General features: G+C 37.5%; 1 protein-coding gene across 1 annotated transcript in view; it reads right to left on the bottom strand.

The window, feature by feature from the left end:
• Nucleotides 1-13916, bottom strand: part of LOC122792857 — a 198827-nt gene that overhangs the window by 140507 nt on the left and 44404 nt on the right. Inside the window, exon 3 of the mRNA XM_044060417.1 lies at nt 4816-5420. Coding sequence (XP_043916352.1) covers nt 4816-5420 — 605 coding nt within the window. The remainder of the gene's footprint in view (nt 1-4815; nt 5421-13916) is intronic.

Genomic DNA, 13916 nt, shown 5'->3' with positions numbered 1-13916 from the left:
ACCAGTACAAGCTATACTATCTAAGAGAGCTGTCAGTTCCCAACTAACAGTCAGAGAATCTTTGTTGGTGACATCATTTGTACCAACATGAATAAAAACAGATCCATAGTTCCTTACATTAAGGCGTTCCAAGGCTTGTTTCACATCTTCTGTTTTTGCTCCTGGCAAGCATAACACTACTCGATGTTCATTATCATCTCTGCAAATATACACATCAGTTCCTCTAATAACTGAATCTCCAATTACAAGAATATCTTTGCTGACCATTTCTGAAGAATCTTCAGCTTCTAATATAGTAATATCTGCTCTATCAATTGTTAGGAAGGATAGATCTTTATCACTATTAGTCTTATTAATTCCACTGTTTTCATTGCGCATTAAATTCTCATCCAGCTGGCACTGTAAATCCACAGCTTGAGCCATGTAGTCAACATCTGTCTTTCTCTTCTTTTTTCTTACAGTAATGTTCTTCAATCCTTCCACGTTCAGTTTTGATTTCTTCCTTTTCACCTGCCCCTTGCCTCTTTTTTTACCTTTTCCATTGGAAAGGTGATGCCTTTTTCTGTAGACTGGGGGTTTTCTGATAGACAGATATCTTCATTCCCTGTCACCAGTGTGTTACATAACAAAGCAGAATCCTTTTTACTACATATTCTGTTTCCTTTACAGTCATTAGTCAGTTTCTTTTCCTTCCTTGTTATTTGTTGAGAACTTCTTCCTTTCTTTCTTTTTTTGTTTCCTTCTAAACAAACTGGATCCTCAGATTGCTGAGTACATGCATCCACAATTTCATAGTTCTCAGGGGGCATCACCATGTTTCATAGGGGCTGAATGTCCTTTGCAGAAAATAGATGCATCATTTCCTAAATCTGTTCTATTTGTTCTATGCCTAACATTATTTAGTTCATCAGTCCAGTCATTAATATATGATACAACAGTTCTCCAAGCCATGCCAATTGCACAAGTGTAATCATCATCATTAAGTCGAGATTTGCTTCTAACAATGGTAAGCAAATCATCCAACTTTTGACACAAGGAACAAAGATCACCAGTGTTATCAGCTGTTACCTTTAAATATGCATAGCATTTATTACACTGTACAAGATACTTGTGCATTAGCAAATCATTAATTGCATACTCATTTAAGGAATCCATATTCAGCTTTAATTGAATAAAATATTGCAAAGGAAAAAAAATTACACAAAGTAGCAAAGAATTCAAAGGAACTTAAATCAACTTCTATGACAAAAATTATACCAGCAATATACAACTAAATAATAAAATACAATAAAGTTGTTCTGACCATATGAGTACTACCAGCCATACAGAAGTTGTAATTTCTTGACATTGCATGCAAAGTGCAGTAGCTTCTGCTCACTATAGCTCGGAGTCGCACCTCCTTTTAACAGTAAAAATAAATAAAACTTCTCTTACCAGTCAACTCCACAACAAATCACAAGCCAAGACAGGATTGTTTTGATATGCTCAGAATTTCCCCTCTGCAGTCTGTGTAAATTTATAGCTGTCTAAGCCCCTTGTGGTGGCTAGAGCTTGCCTGTCCAAAACCTAACCCTTTCTCACAACCAAAAGTGAAACTAAAGGTAAAACAACAAAATATAAATCAAAGTAAAGCTTGTTAATAAACAGTCTCTTCCTACTTACAAACAGTTAAAAATAGTGATAACAAATGCAATATAAATTCAAATAAAACTTCTCTTACCAGTTAACTCCACAACAAATCACAAACCAAGACAGGATTGTTTTGATATGGTTGTGAACAGTGCAAACAGGGAGACTGAGTGTAGAAGTGTCTTTCATTTATGGAAATCTGGATTAAGGGAAACATAAGGGAAGGACTGGAAAGGTGTACGAATAATGGAATTATACAGGTATGAGGTATTTTGGCTACACCAGGTAAAATCAAGGATCTGAGTTTTCAGGATATCCAAGAAGATATGGAGTGGGAAAGTGGAGTTGGCTAATGTATGGAGCCATGATATCTGATATGAAAAGTTTACAGAGTAAGATAAGGCAAGCTTAGATGAGAGGATGAACAGGGAGGAATAATAGAAATATTGGCAACAATCAAAGATGGGTAGGATTGGAGTGATACAGACATGTCAATGGAAAAGAGACAAAAGAGGTAAAGAAAAAATTTAATTTAACTAGCACTGGAGAGTAAAAAATGATGTGGGAAAAGGAAGACAAATGGAGATAAGTATGTGAGGTGTCAAGTGGGTAGAGAATTAGGCCCAGTATATAATGTGTATGTAAAGTTAGCACTTAGGTAGTAGACAATGTGTAGTATATAATGTGTATGTAAAGTTAGCACTTAGGTAGTATACAATTTGTAATATATAATGCATGTAATGTTAGCACTTAGGTAGTATACAATATGTAGTATATAATGTGCATGTAATGTTAACACTGAGTATACAATGTGTAGTGTATAATGCGTATGTAATGTTAGAAATGTAGGTAGCACACAATGTGTAGTATATAATGTGCACGTAATGTTAGCACTTAGGTAGTATACAATGTGTAGTGTATAATGTGTATGTAATGTTAGAACTTAGTATACAATGTATAGTATATAATGTGCATGTAATGTTAGCACTTGGGTAGTATACAATGTATAGTACCGTATATAATGTATATGTAACGTTAGTATATAATTTGTATGTAATGTTAGCACTTAAGCAGTATATAACTTTTAGTAGAATGACGAGATACGGGTTAAGGCAGAAGGCAGTATTTTGGATGTCTGTGTAAACATTATACTATTTTGAATATTAGGTATCAGTACTGTTTACTGCTCCTCATGTTCCAGTTATATGAAATTAATGTAATTTTTAATGTAGCAGCTATGTAGTCATGTTTGTGCTCTCTGTCATAATTTCAGGACTCTTAAGTTCCAGTCCTGGAACTATGGAAAAATAAACATCAGAAAACACAGGAGAACAGTGAATGTACAGCATGGCTGTTCTCCTTTAAAGCTGCTCTTGTACAGGAGCAGGCACTTCTGTGCCCCCCGATGCGACTGTCGAACCTGGCATACTCACAGACTTATATATACCAGTTTTCAGATCATCATACCTCAGAGAAAATGTAATATTCTAACAAATGGCAATCTGGGAGATAATATATGTAAGTCTACATTTTCAGTAATTCAGTCTCACTGTTATGGGGTTCACACTAACAAGTCCCAGAACAGCAAATGGTTACCTATTTGTTTGGGATCTTGACTATATATATATATATATATATATATATATATATATATATATATATATTTATATTTTTTTTTTTTTTTTTTTTACTATAGCCACACCTTTTCTGTTTGTGCTTTCCTCCACACTCTTTTATTTTTATAAAATAATTATTTTTTGTGTTAAATCATTCTTACACTGTTTACTTGCAGGTGTAGCTATGGCTGATATTTATTTTACAAATGTTCCATACAAAACAACATTCAGGCAACAACGGCCATTTTCAAAACAGAAAAGAGATGGCCTGAGCAAAAACAATGCTAGCTGAGGAAACTAGCATCATCACAGATTTATTGTTCTTTTCAGCCTTTATAGTCTAGCATTATTGTTAGAATCTGGACATACAACAATGTTCCTTGTCAAAACAAAAAACGATTTTATGAACATAAATAATGCTAGTTGTGGAAGCTAGTAGTGTTACAATTTTATTGTTATTTAGTTTTTAAAGCCAATACTGCTGTTAGACTCTAGATAGTTTTAAGTCAATGCTAAAGCTTAATGGATGCCTAAATAAAATCTCCGTGCAGGGAGTGCATATCTTACCTAAATACCATATGTGGATATGCATGTAGGAAGTGCATATCTTATCTAAATACCATATGTGGCATGCTTTTAAACTGCTGATACTGTAGCCTGGCTCTGTGGCATAGAGGGATGAAGCCTTAACTGAGACCTAGCTGACCTAACTTTGAATAACAACTCAGGTGTTGGAAGACACCAGATGACCAAGAGTCTGGGAGTACGTGTCTTGCACTGGATCTCCCATCCTGTGGGAAGGGATGATGGTCTCCTGCCTGGTTGATTAACCCCCTTGCAAGGAAAAGTTTTTCATCTCATAAAGATTGTTGACTGAGATAATGAGGGTTTTGCTCTCCCAAGCTGGTGAAGATAGCCTTTGTAGGCAGATGCACAAGAGCATGCATATATCCTGGCAGGGTACAGGAGGCATTTGTGGTGATATGAGTGCCCAAGTAAGGTACTTGGTGTGGGGTAATGAATTAAGTAGGAAAAGCCTGACAGCTGCCAGAATGACCAGTGATTTGTTCTTGCCTCACAGGGAATAAGTGGGCTGGAACTGCTGTCATCCTGTTAGGCATGAATGGGCAAATGGAAAAAAGGGGGGAGGGTTGATAATTGGCAAGCAATGGGAACCCCCTAGAATTACTGGCTCAGCATTTTACTTCCTTCAAAATTAGAATAATGTTTCTTGTTCTGGGGCTTATACACATGCTCTGAGCTCATTAGGCTTTGAAGTTGGTATATAATGCCTCATCTTTTGCTTTTGTATATAGAAACACCAGACACATTACCTTCTCAATCCACTGAAGATATTTTTTTATTTTGACATTATGATCTTCTTCAGGACATTAAGACACATATCTGAGGTTGGGCTTTTCACGGCTTTGAAATCAGTGGACATGGTCAAAGTCAGGAAATGCTGTCTTTATACCAAAAATAACAAAGAACACAAAAGAGCTTTTTCAAACCTTGCTTTCTTTTGCAACAGGATCCTGCAACACAGTTTCAAATATTGCAATACATTGTCACTGCAAATTACACCTTAATCTATAAACCGCAAAGTATGCACAGCAATGCATTACCTCTTCATCTCCACATGCAGATGCAATAAGAAGTGCAGTTCTACCCAGGCTATCCTTACTGTTCACCGAGGCCCCCTTTTCTATAAGTAGCTCCAGTGGCTGTCTTTTTCCAGTCTCAGCAGCAAGGCACAAGGGTGTTATAGTCCCACCGCTGCCAACATCTGGAGGAATCCCTATTGAAATTAGAAGTTCTATGATATGCAGCTGATTACTCACAACTGCCCAGTGCATAGCAGTCCACTTGTTGCTGTCCTCAACAAGAACGTTTTCGCCATGTTTTAGTAGTAGCTGGACCATAAGTGTATGTCCATAAGATGCTGCACAATGAAGTGGTGTTAATCCACTCTTAGAAACTGCTGTGACTGTGGCTCCTCGGTGAATAAGATACTCTACTACCTGGGTTTGTCCTTCGCCTGAAGCACAATGTAGAGGACTGTAGCCATGTTTGTTGACACAGTTCATTGCTGCACCACGCTGTATAAGAAGTTTTACCAATGCAAGATGTCCATTGAATGAGGAATGATGCAGTGCAGTCCAGCCATTTTCATCTCTGTAGCAGAAAAGTAAAAAGAAAATTACTATAGTAGAGAATAAATTCTTACAATGTGTCACACACACAGAAACTTGTAGAACAGAAATGGTAGATCAGTTACTAATAATCCATAGAGTTGTTACATGAATGTCAATAAAGTAGCACTACACATTTAGCTGCACGATGTGCAAAGTAGAGATGGCTGTTCTCTCTGCAAAAATACAATGCAGACAATGTATATATATATATATATATATATATATATATATATATATATATTGTGAATATTAATTGTTAACCAGATCCTTATGCAGTAAGGGTGATCTTCCAGTTCTGGGATCTCCCTTTTGTATTTTTAGACAGCAAAGTATTTTGCTTATTGTATAATTTATTAATGCTATATGTCCACCAAGATGGTTTGTGTTTTCATGAGGATCTTGCTTTAATTCTGTCTGGCAAGGCTGTGTCTGTAAGTTTGTGTAGATGCATATACAGGCATCAGTGCATACCTTAGTATAGCCATAAATGCCATCTGTGGAAACTGGAGCTTGGAAATTAATTATACCTTCCCTTAGGAGGGTATATTTAGCTTAATGAAGGTTTGTAGCCTAAAGTCTCCTTTGGGGAGTTCTGGTGCTATTGCTGCTTCAAAACTGACTGATTTATGGTTCAAGTTAACCAGTGTGGGCCCTAAATTTGAAGCATTGCATTGGTCACTCATGGTGGTGAGGACCAGGTCTAAAATATTGGAGGCCCTTGTGGGGTTTTGCACTATTTGTTCCATGGCATTTGAGTTAACAAAGTCCAGGAACTTTTGTGCAAGTGGGTTTGGGCTCATATAAGTTTCTCAATTAATGGAAGGGTAGTTGAAGTCACCCATGGCTAGGGTGTTAGGTTGTACCTTACCTGTCCCAATAAGGTCTAAATAAGCTGTGTGGGCATCTTGATTCATGGAAGGGGACCTGTAACTGTCGATGACCTGAAGTGGGGGGGGGTCTTACCCAGAGTATTTTGGCCTTGGAGTAGCTCCATAGAGTTTTCTTGTCTAACAAGTCTAGGGGTGTAATTATCCTTAATGAAGATTGATAATCCACCCTCTTTGGTTCTCACACCTTCAATTTGTGGTCTGAAAGTGTGGAAGGCATTGTAGTCTTGCAAGGCTGGGGTACTTTCTGCTGTCTTGAGCCAGATTTTTGTGACTGCACAGACATCAACATTTTCCAGGGAGAGGAGTGCTTCCAGAGCTGCAGTTTCTGATTTAAATTTCTAACGTTTAGAAGCACGACCCTTAGTTTCTTTGTGTTTGATATTTTCGTGTTGGAAATTTTATTGTTGTGATCTTGCCTAAAAAAGGCATGACAGGAAAGACAACTGCCTTGGCCAACAACTGAAAGCCTAGAGGTGTGAGGTGAAGACCACCTCTGGCAAATCAGCATGGTCTATACACCATGTCATTCCAAGCTGACAGGAACTGGATCCCCTTAGAATGACACCAGAAACTAAGCCAATTATTGAAGTCAATCAGTTTCTGTTTATACTGTGGTATCATCCTAGACAAGGGTAAAATGCTGTTCAAAGCTAGGGACATATTTGCCCGGGACACAGATTAGGAGAGCTCAGTCATGTCTCTCTTCATATAGTCCAGTGAGATACATTTCAAGTCATTCACACCAACATGAACTATGACAGAGTCATAATGATACTTGTTGTTGAGAGACTTGAGTGCATGTGTGCTCTGATGAATTCTTGCACCAGACATGCAGCTGACTGTAACAGTCTCCTTGTTTAATCTGGTGAGTGGGGCATCTGTATGTTTCACTGTACAGTCACCTAGAATAAAAACATTAGGAATAGTTGTGCATTGCCTTAAGGGCTTATATAGTGAGACACAAGTGTTAGTGTTTATATGTGTATTGGGTACTTTGGGTGTTGTGTTAGGTGTAGCATGTTTTTGTTTCGGAGGTCTCAGGTGTTTAGGTAGGTTTCTGGAGAGTACCTCTACATATAAAGGTTTATGTGTTAGGTGCATATTACGATTAGGAGTCGTGGTGTGTGAGCTTACAACCTGTTTAGTGTTGCTGTTCTAGGCATGACAGAGCAGTGGTTGCAGATTCTTAGTGTAGGAGCATCTCTTGCAAATTGTACTTGAGTGATTCAGGAATAAGGGGCTGTCAGTGTACATGAGGTAGTTGCTACACTACCTCAAAAAACAAAAAAAACATGTCCACCAGGCTGGCAGGAAACATGGAGGGAAACGGACAGTCCATAATGCAAGGTCTTAACCTGTTATCTCATCAGATAAGGAGAAAAAGATGGGAGTATCAGGCAGGGAGCTATTTTACGGTAACTATCTTATGGGGTATACAGTAAGAGGTCTATAAAAGAGGGGATCTATAATGTCTGATGTTGATAGGTAAGAGGCAAAATCTCTGTTGAGTGGTTCAGTGAACAGCTGAGAGCTATTCAAGAACTGTTCTGCTAGATAGCAGCCACTTCTAAGGTAAAATACTTATATTGGTACTTTTGCATCTATAACTGTCAAGAGTTATCCCCTCTGCACAGCCGTGCGCAATGGTGCACTATGCACAAGCAACAGCAAAGCATCTAATGCAAGGAAAACAGTGAAAAAGCTCAAACTGAGCCCTGCACCAATGAAATATCTCAAACAAATCACTGAACCAATAACCTTCAATTAGACAGTCCTGCTGTACACTCCTGCCATGATGGTACAGGAGGAGTTCTCCAAAAACAGATGCCTTGAATTTTAGTGCTCACTCTACAAACAGAACTGATTTCAGCTGGTCTGAATTAAATCTATACTACAGCCAACAAAAGTGCAACAGAACAACAGAAAAAAAGCAGGATATATTAAATAAGCAGTACATTTTTTTTAATTAATTATAGCAACAGAATAAAACAGCAGAAACAGATAGTAAAAGCAGCAGTTGGTGTGAAATACAAAGTGAAACAAATGCAGTAGTAAAATACAGTGCAAAGCAGCCATAAACAATACAGTTTTTTTGTACTGCTGAAGTACAGTCTCAGTATATAGGAGAAGTGCTAAGAAAAAATACTTATAGCCCTTTTGTGGGTTTTCCAGCTCAGAAAGCCTACAGCCACTATATGAATAATTCCAGTCCTCCTAATGTAAAAGCACAGTAGGAGACTGCCTGGAGTAAAGTGGTACCATAAACAAACTTAAAGATATTGATACAGCAGTGTACCTTAAACAGCTCATAAAAATGTGATTATTCAATAAAAGTACTTGCTTTGTATAAATGAACCAATAGCCACTCAATTGTACAGAATTTATAAAAGCACTAAAAACAAGATAAGCTGATTAATAAGCTCTTCAACCAATAAAAATGCATGCAGAAATCTCAAGTGATTCCTCAAACTAGACAGACCAGGCTACATCCCAGTGCACTAGAAGGAAAATTCACTGCCCTTGATGAGAAAACAATTGCTTGCTAGAGTGTAAAAATATACTACTTTATCCAACAGCTTGCTACATAATGAATTCAGATGAAGTAAACCAATACAACAGACGATAAGAGGCAAAATGCACTTTTTGATATAAGCACAAAGAAAGACAAATAAATAATTCAAATAAAAAATTCAAAATTGCAGCAGTGTAAAAAACAGGGGAAGCCACGGTGGTGCAGCAGTTAGCGTTATCGCCTCAGAGCAAGAGGTTCTCCGGTTTGATCCTTGACTGGAGTGCTTTCTGTGCGGAGTCTGCATGTCCTCCCTTTGGACGCGTGGGTTTCCTCCAGGTGCTCCAGTTTCCGCCCACATCCCAAAGACATGCTATAGGTGGATTGGACACCCTAAATTGGCCGTAGGCATGAATGCATGCTTGTGTGTGCCTTCCATGGAAGGTTGGGCACCGGGCTGACAACTCAACACCGTAAAACTCCACTGCCAATCATGAGCAGATAGATGATCTGCTGTGGTGACCCCTAACCAGAAAAAGCTGAAAGAAGAAGCAGTGTAGAAACAGATGAGCTTATTAAGCTCAATTTTCAGGAGGGGTGGAAGACTTAAAATCATCAGGTTTAAAAAGAAGACCGACAAATGAGAGGGTGGGTGGGAAACCCTAGCAGGGAATCACCAGCAGTGCTATACCTTATGCAGACTTGAAATCCTTCAAAGACAAAGGCCTAGAATTTCACTTTGCATTTAAGTATCACTCAGGAGACAATTCAAATTTAACAATGGAAATAAAAACATTTGAAATATGAGCCTAAATGATTTAAGTGTCTGTCTCTCACACAGAACAACACCACCAGGCACAGATTTCTTAAAACAGAAAACAAAAAGGAGGAGGTAATACAGAAAGCAGCTCTAGTAGTCGAAGACAAAAATATAGCTTTACTTTCTCACCCAGCTGGGAATCCCCAGCAGTGCTATACCTTATGCAGGCCTGAAATCCTTCAGGCAAAGTCAAAGGCCCAGAATTTCACTTTGTATTTAAGTATCAGTTAGGAGCTAATTCAAATTAGCTAATGAAAAACATGTGAAATATGAGTCTAGATAATTTAAGTATCAGTCTTTCACACAGAATAAAATTACCATGCCAAGATTTCTTAAAAAAATGGAGTAGGTAAGACAGAAAGCAGCTCCATCAGTCAAATTAAAAAAAGGTTTAATTTTCACCCAGCAGGGAATCCCCAGCCGTGTTATACCTTATGCAGGCTTAAAATCATTCAGAAAAGGACAAAGGCCCAGAGTTTCACTTTATATTTAAGTATCACTCAGGAGACAATTCAAATTAACCAATGAAAAAAAACATGTAAAATCTGAGCCTAGATAATTATGCCCAAAGTGTCTCATTCATAGTAATAAAAGACATGTCTGTATTCAAGAGACTACGAAAAGGTTAAAAGAGAAAGGAATATCACTTCAGTCTGTTCAAGTACATCAGCCATTTCCCACCCCCAAAGGTCCCTTCCTAACTCTTGAGCCATATTTTCCTTACTATACTCCAATCAACAAGCTCTTCTAACTGACTGTGGTATACCACCACCTGAAGCAATGCTTTCTATGGTCCTAACACTTTCGTCACAATGCAGTATTTTTCATGTATGGCTTGAAACATTACCCCCTCCCAGCTGTCACCCATGTCTCTTCACGTGAGTCATTTGCTGTTTCTTTGCAACTCCGCCCCTCCAACGTATACTCAAATAATCCTGAGAGACCAAGTCATAATCATATAATTTAATCATACCAACTCTGCTCTTTTCTGTGCTGATGAGTGATTGTGTATGAGTGTGTGTGTGTGTGTGTGTGTGCGTGTGTGTGTGTGTGTGTGTGTGTGTGTGAACAACTTTCTAAATCCCTGTTAATATCCTCATACCCTTCACTATTTTGATAACTCTGTGTGGCACACTTGCTACCAACTTAATTTTGTTTCATCTGTGTGGTTTATAAAGATGTACATAGCTAAGGAGGTGACTTAAAATTGCTGTGTACAATTTTTTTTTGTTTTGTTTTGTTTTATTTGTTTACAAGTAAGTCCATTAGGCAGACATCCCTTTACACATATGTGACCCAAAACATTGCCAGGTTAAATGATTTGCTTGGCTTTACATAGCATGCAATCAAAGACTGAGCTAAGTAAAATCACACCTTGGAATACACAATGGAGCCTGTTAGCAACTATTAATTTTAAGCAGTTCTGAGATGATGAATTTGGAGTCACTAGAATTCACTCATTGCCCCTTAAAGCATAACAGCTTCTTTACCATCACTTATTTTTTCACTTTGCATATCATAATGCTTTTTAGGGGACATTGTTATCTCCTTAATCAGTTCCATCTTCTGTCTAATTAAAATCTCACATTTCCCTGCAAACTGCATATCCTAGAATTTATTTTATTAAGTTATAGATAACAAATCTTTGCTCACAATAATGACAGAGACAGATAGTACTTCTCTGTAGACCAACAATCTTTGTTTGATTATGACACTGAGCTTCAAGTCCAGTGTGATGCCTGATACAGATATTCACAAAATAATTTGTCCTGGCACTGATTCATGTGTCACACCTCTGCTAACCTCCAACAGATATCTCTGTATCTGATCATGTAGCTGCCATCTGGTGGGTCACATCTTAATATTATTACTACTTCTGCTATCCTACTGTGAAGCATGCAATGGCCTGGTTCTAGTTCAGATGTGCTTTATCAGTATTATTCCTCCTTGTCAGTCACCATACTGTTGACACAATAACAGAACCGGATCAAGCTGGACAGCAGATTCCTCTGCTTCTTAATTCATGCTGTCTGCCATCAGCTAGAAAATTAGGGAACTCTTCTATCTACCCATTTACTCCCTTCCATATTTTGCATGACATTGTTTTAGTCATTTTATTCCAGTGTAAGGTGAAGCACAAAAAAATCATTTGCTAATTCTGCCTGATATGCAGCATGCATATACTTCCATCTTTCTCATGCTCCTTCCAATAAAGAAATCTCCTGCCGCTTTCTCCAACAGTTTGCAGTACACTGAAAACAATTATGTTGACTGTTTCTCATATGCCTATCATTTCCTTCTCCAGAGTTATACTAACATACCAGATATGCATTATTGTAACACCAACACTTAAGTCTTGACTGTTAATATTTCCATCAAACTAAGCTTCAGCTGTGGTTATCTGTGACCAGTGGCTTCCACAAATATTAGAAGATAACCACTGTAGAACAATTATGGATTTAAAACAAAACTATATCTGTACCTCAGTTAGACAGACGTATATGATAAAACAAGTCTAGCATATAGAGACTTGTCTTAGACATTGTTTATGTATCATAAAATGCACAGATCTTGAAATGACATAACTAGTCAGAAATCAGTACAAAAAGAATAAGATCTCTGTGGCCCACTAGAAAAAATAAAATCACAAAAACATATATGACATTTTTTTTCCTGAATGGCCACCACAGATTTTAAACAGCCATAATGGAATTTCAAGATGGAAGATGGTACATAACAATACGGGTCTGAAATCCAAGACATTGAAGAACCATTCCTATCATTTATTGGAAGGTCCTGAAGTTAATACACTCTTCAAAGAACTTATGAAATCTAATGTATTTGTGTTTAATTTGGTAACTAGGTTATCTAATTTGCATATATGCCTCTTTATAGAGGCAGTCAAGGAGCAAGGCTGGGTTAACAGATATGCTTAGACCAGGCAAACAGAAAATGTAGGAATGAAACCAAGGAGTACTGGATAAAACTCATTAGCAGCTAATGGCCTTAATCCTCAACTAGCAGACAGCCATTAGCTCAAAATGTGCAGCTTCATGCTATATCCCAAAGACCCTGACAGTGTTTTCCTTAAACTACAAAATGCAAACAAACTGTATAATGAATTTAGATTAAAACAGCATTTGTGTAGAAAAATTACCAGGTCATGCATCAAGAGAAGTTAAAGAAATACTCCTGTCTGAATTAACACAGAACACTTTGGGAAACACTAGACTCAAAACTTTCATGCACTTCTTGAATGTGAATTATTTTGTATCACTTAAGAAAAAATGCTGCATACATTTATTTAATGCTCATAGACTACAGCTTATTTCAAACAGAAAGACTGAACTTGTATTTCTCATCCAAGATTCTGCTGGACATTCTTTTACCACAGGAACTATGTCTGGGATGAACTAACCAAACATGTCACTTCTGTTTTAAAAAGCTCCTTCCCAAACTAAATGCAAGCAAATTATGTTACCTGCATACTGTTGGATAGATTGATCATTCCTAGGCCATTAACCCAGTTTGAGAACTGTTTTATTCTGAGTTAGAGATACACAGATGATCTCTGATGGAATCATAAAGCTATCTGCAATAAACTGGATCTATTTTACTCACGCATTAGCTTCAGCTCTCTCTATATGTTTATAAAATAGATGCCTAGTATGTGTAGAATTTTCTTGGAATACAAACAAAGGATAAGGTAACATGTCAAGATACACTTAATGGCAAGTGAATTGCCAGCAGATTTCAGAAAGAAAACAAATAGCATGACAATCTGACCATCCCAATGCAAGAACTCCTTGCAAAGAGTTGACAAGGTGATATGCCAAAGAAGAGCTGTGCAGCTATGTACTATATAGCCTTGTATCAGACTACATGTGAGCTGATGACATCAGGAAGGTGGAAGTAGAAGGAATCTTAAAAAAATAGGAAGCAGACTCTTGCTAGTTGTAATCATGATAAAGAACAGATGATCAGGGTATTACTCTAATTATAAATCTAGCCTTACTTTTTTGTGGCAGGAGAGCATATAAAGAAGAACGTCTCCAAGGGAAGAAATTCCATGGGCAATATTCATTTATTTATTTATTTTATTTTATTTTACATTTGTTAACCGGGAAGATCCGACTGGATACATGTCCATTTTCAGCGGAGGCCCAGGGAGAAAAGCTCCAACCATGACAAAAACTTTAAAAGCACAGAGTAAATATACAAATTAAACTAGAACAAAATAAGTTATTCCATCATATT

This window comes from Protopterus annectens, chromosome 2.part0 (genome assembly GCF_019279795.1).
Source record: "Protopterus annectens isolate FY-2018-M chromosome 2.part0, PAN1.0, whole genome shotgun sequence".
Lineage (NCBI taxonomy): Eukaryota > Metazoa > Chordata > Ceratodontiformes > Protopteridae > Protopterus > Protopterus annectens.
This window is presented reverse-complemented; position numbering and strand designations above follow the sequence as displayed.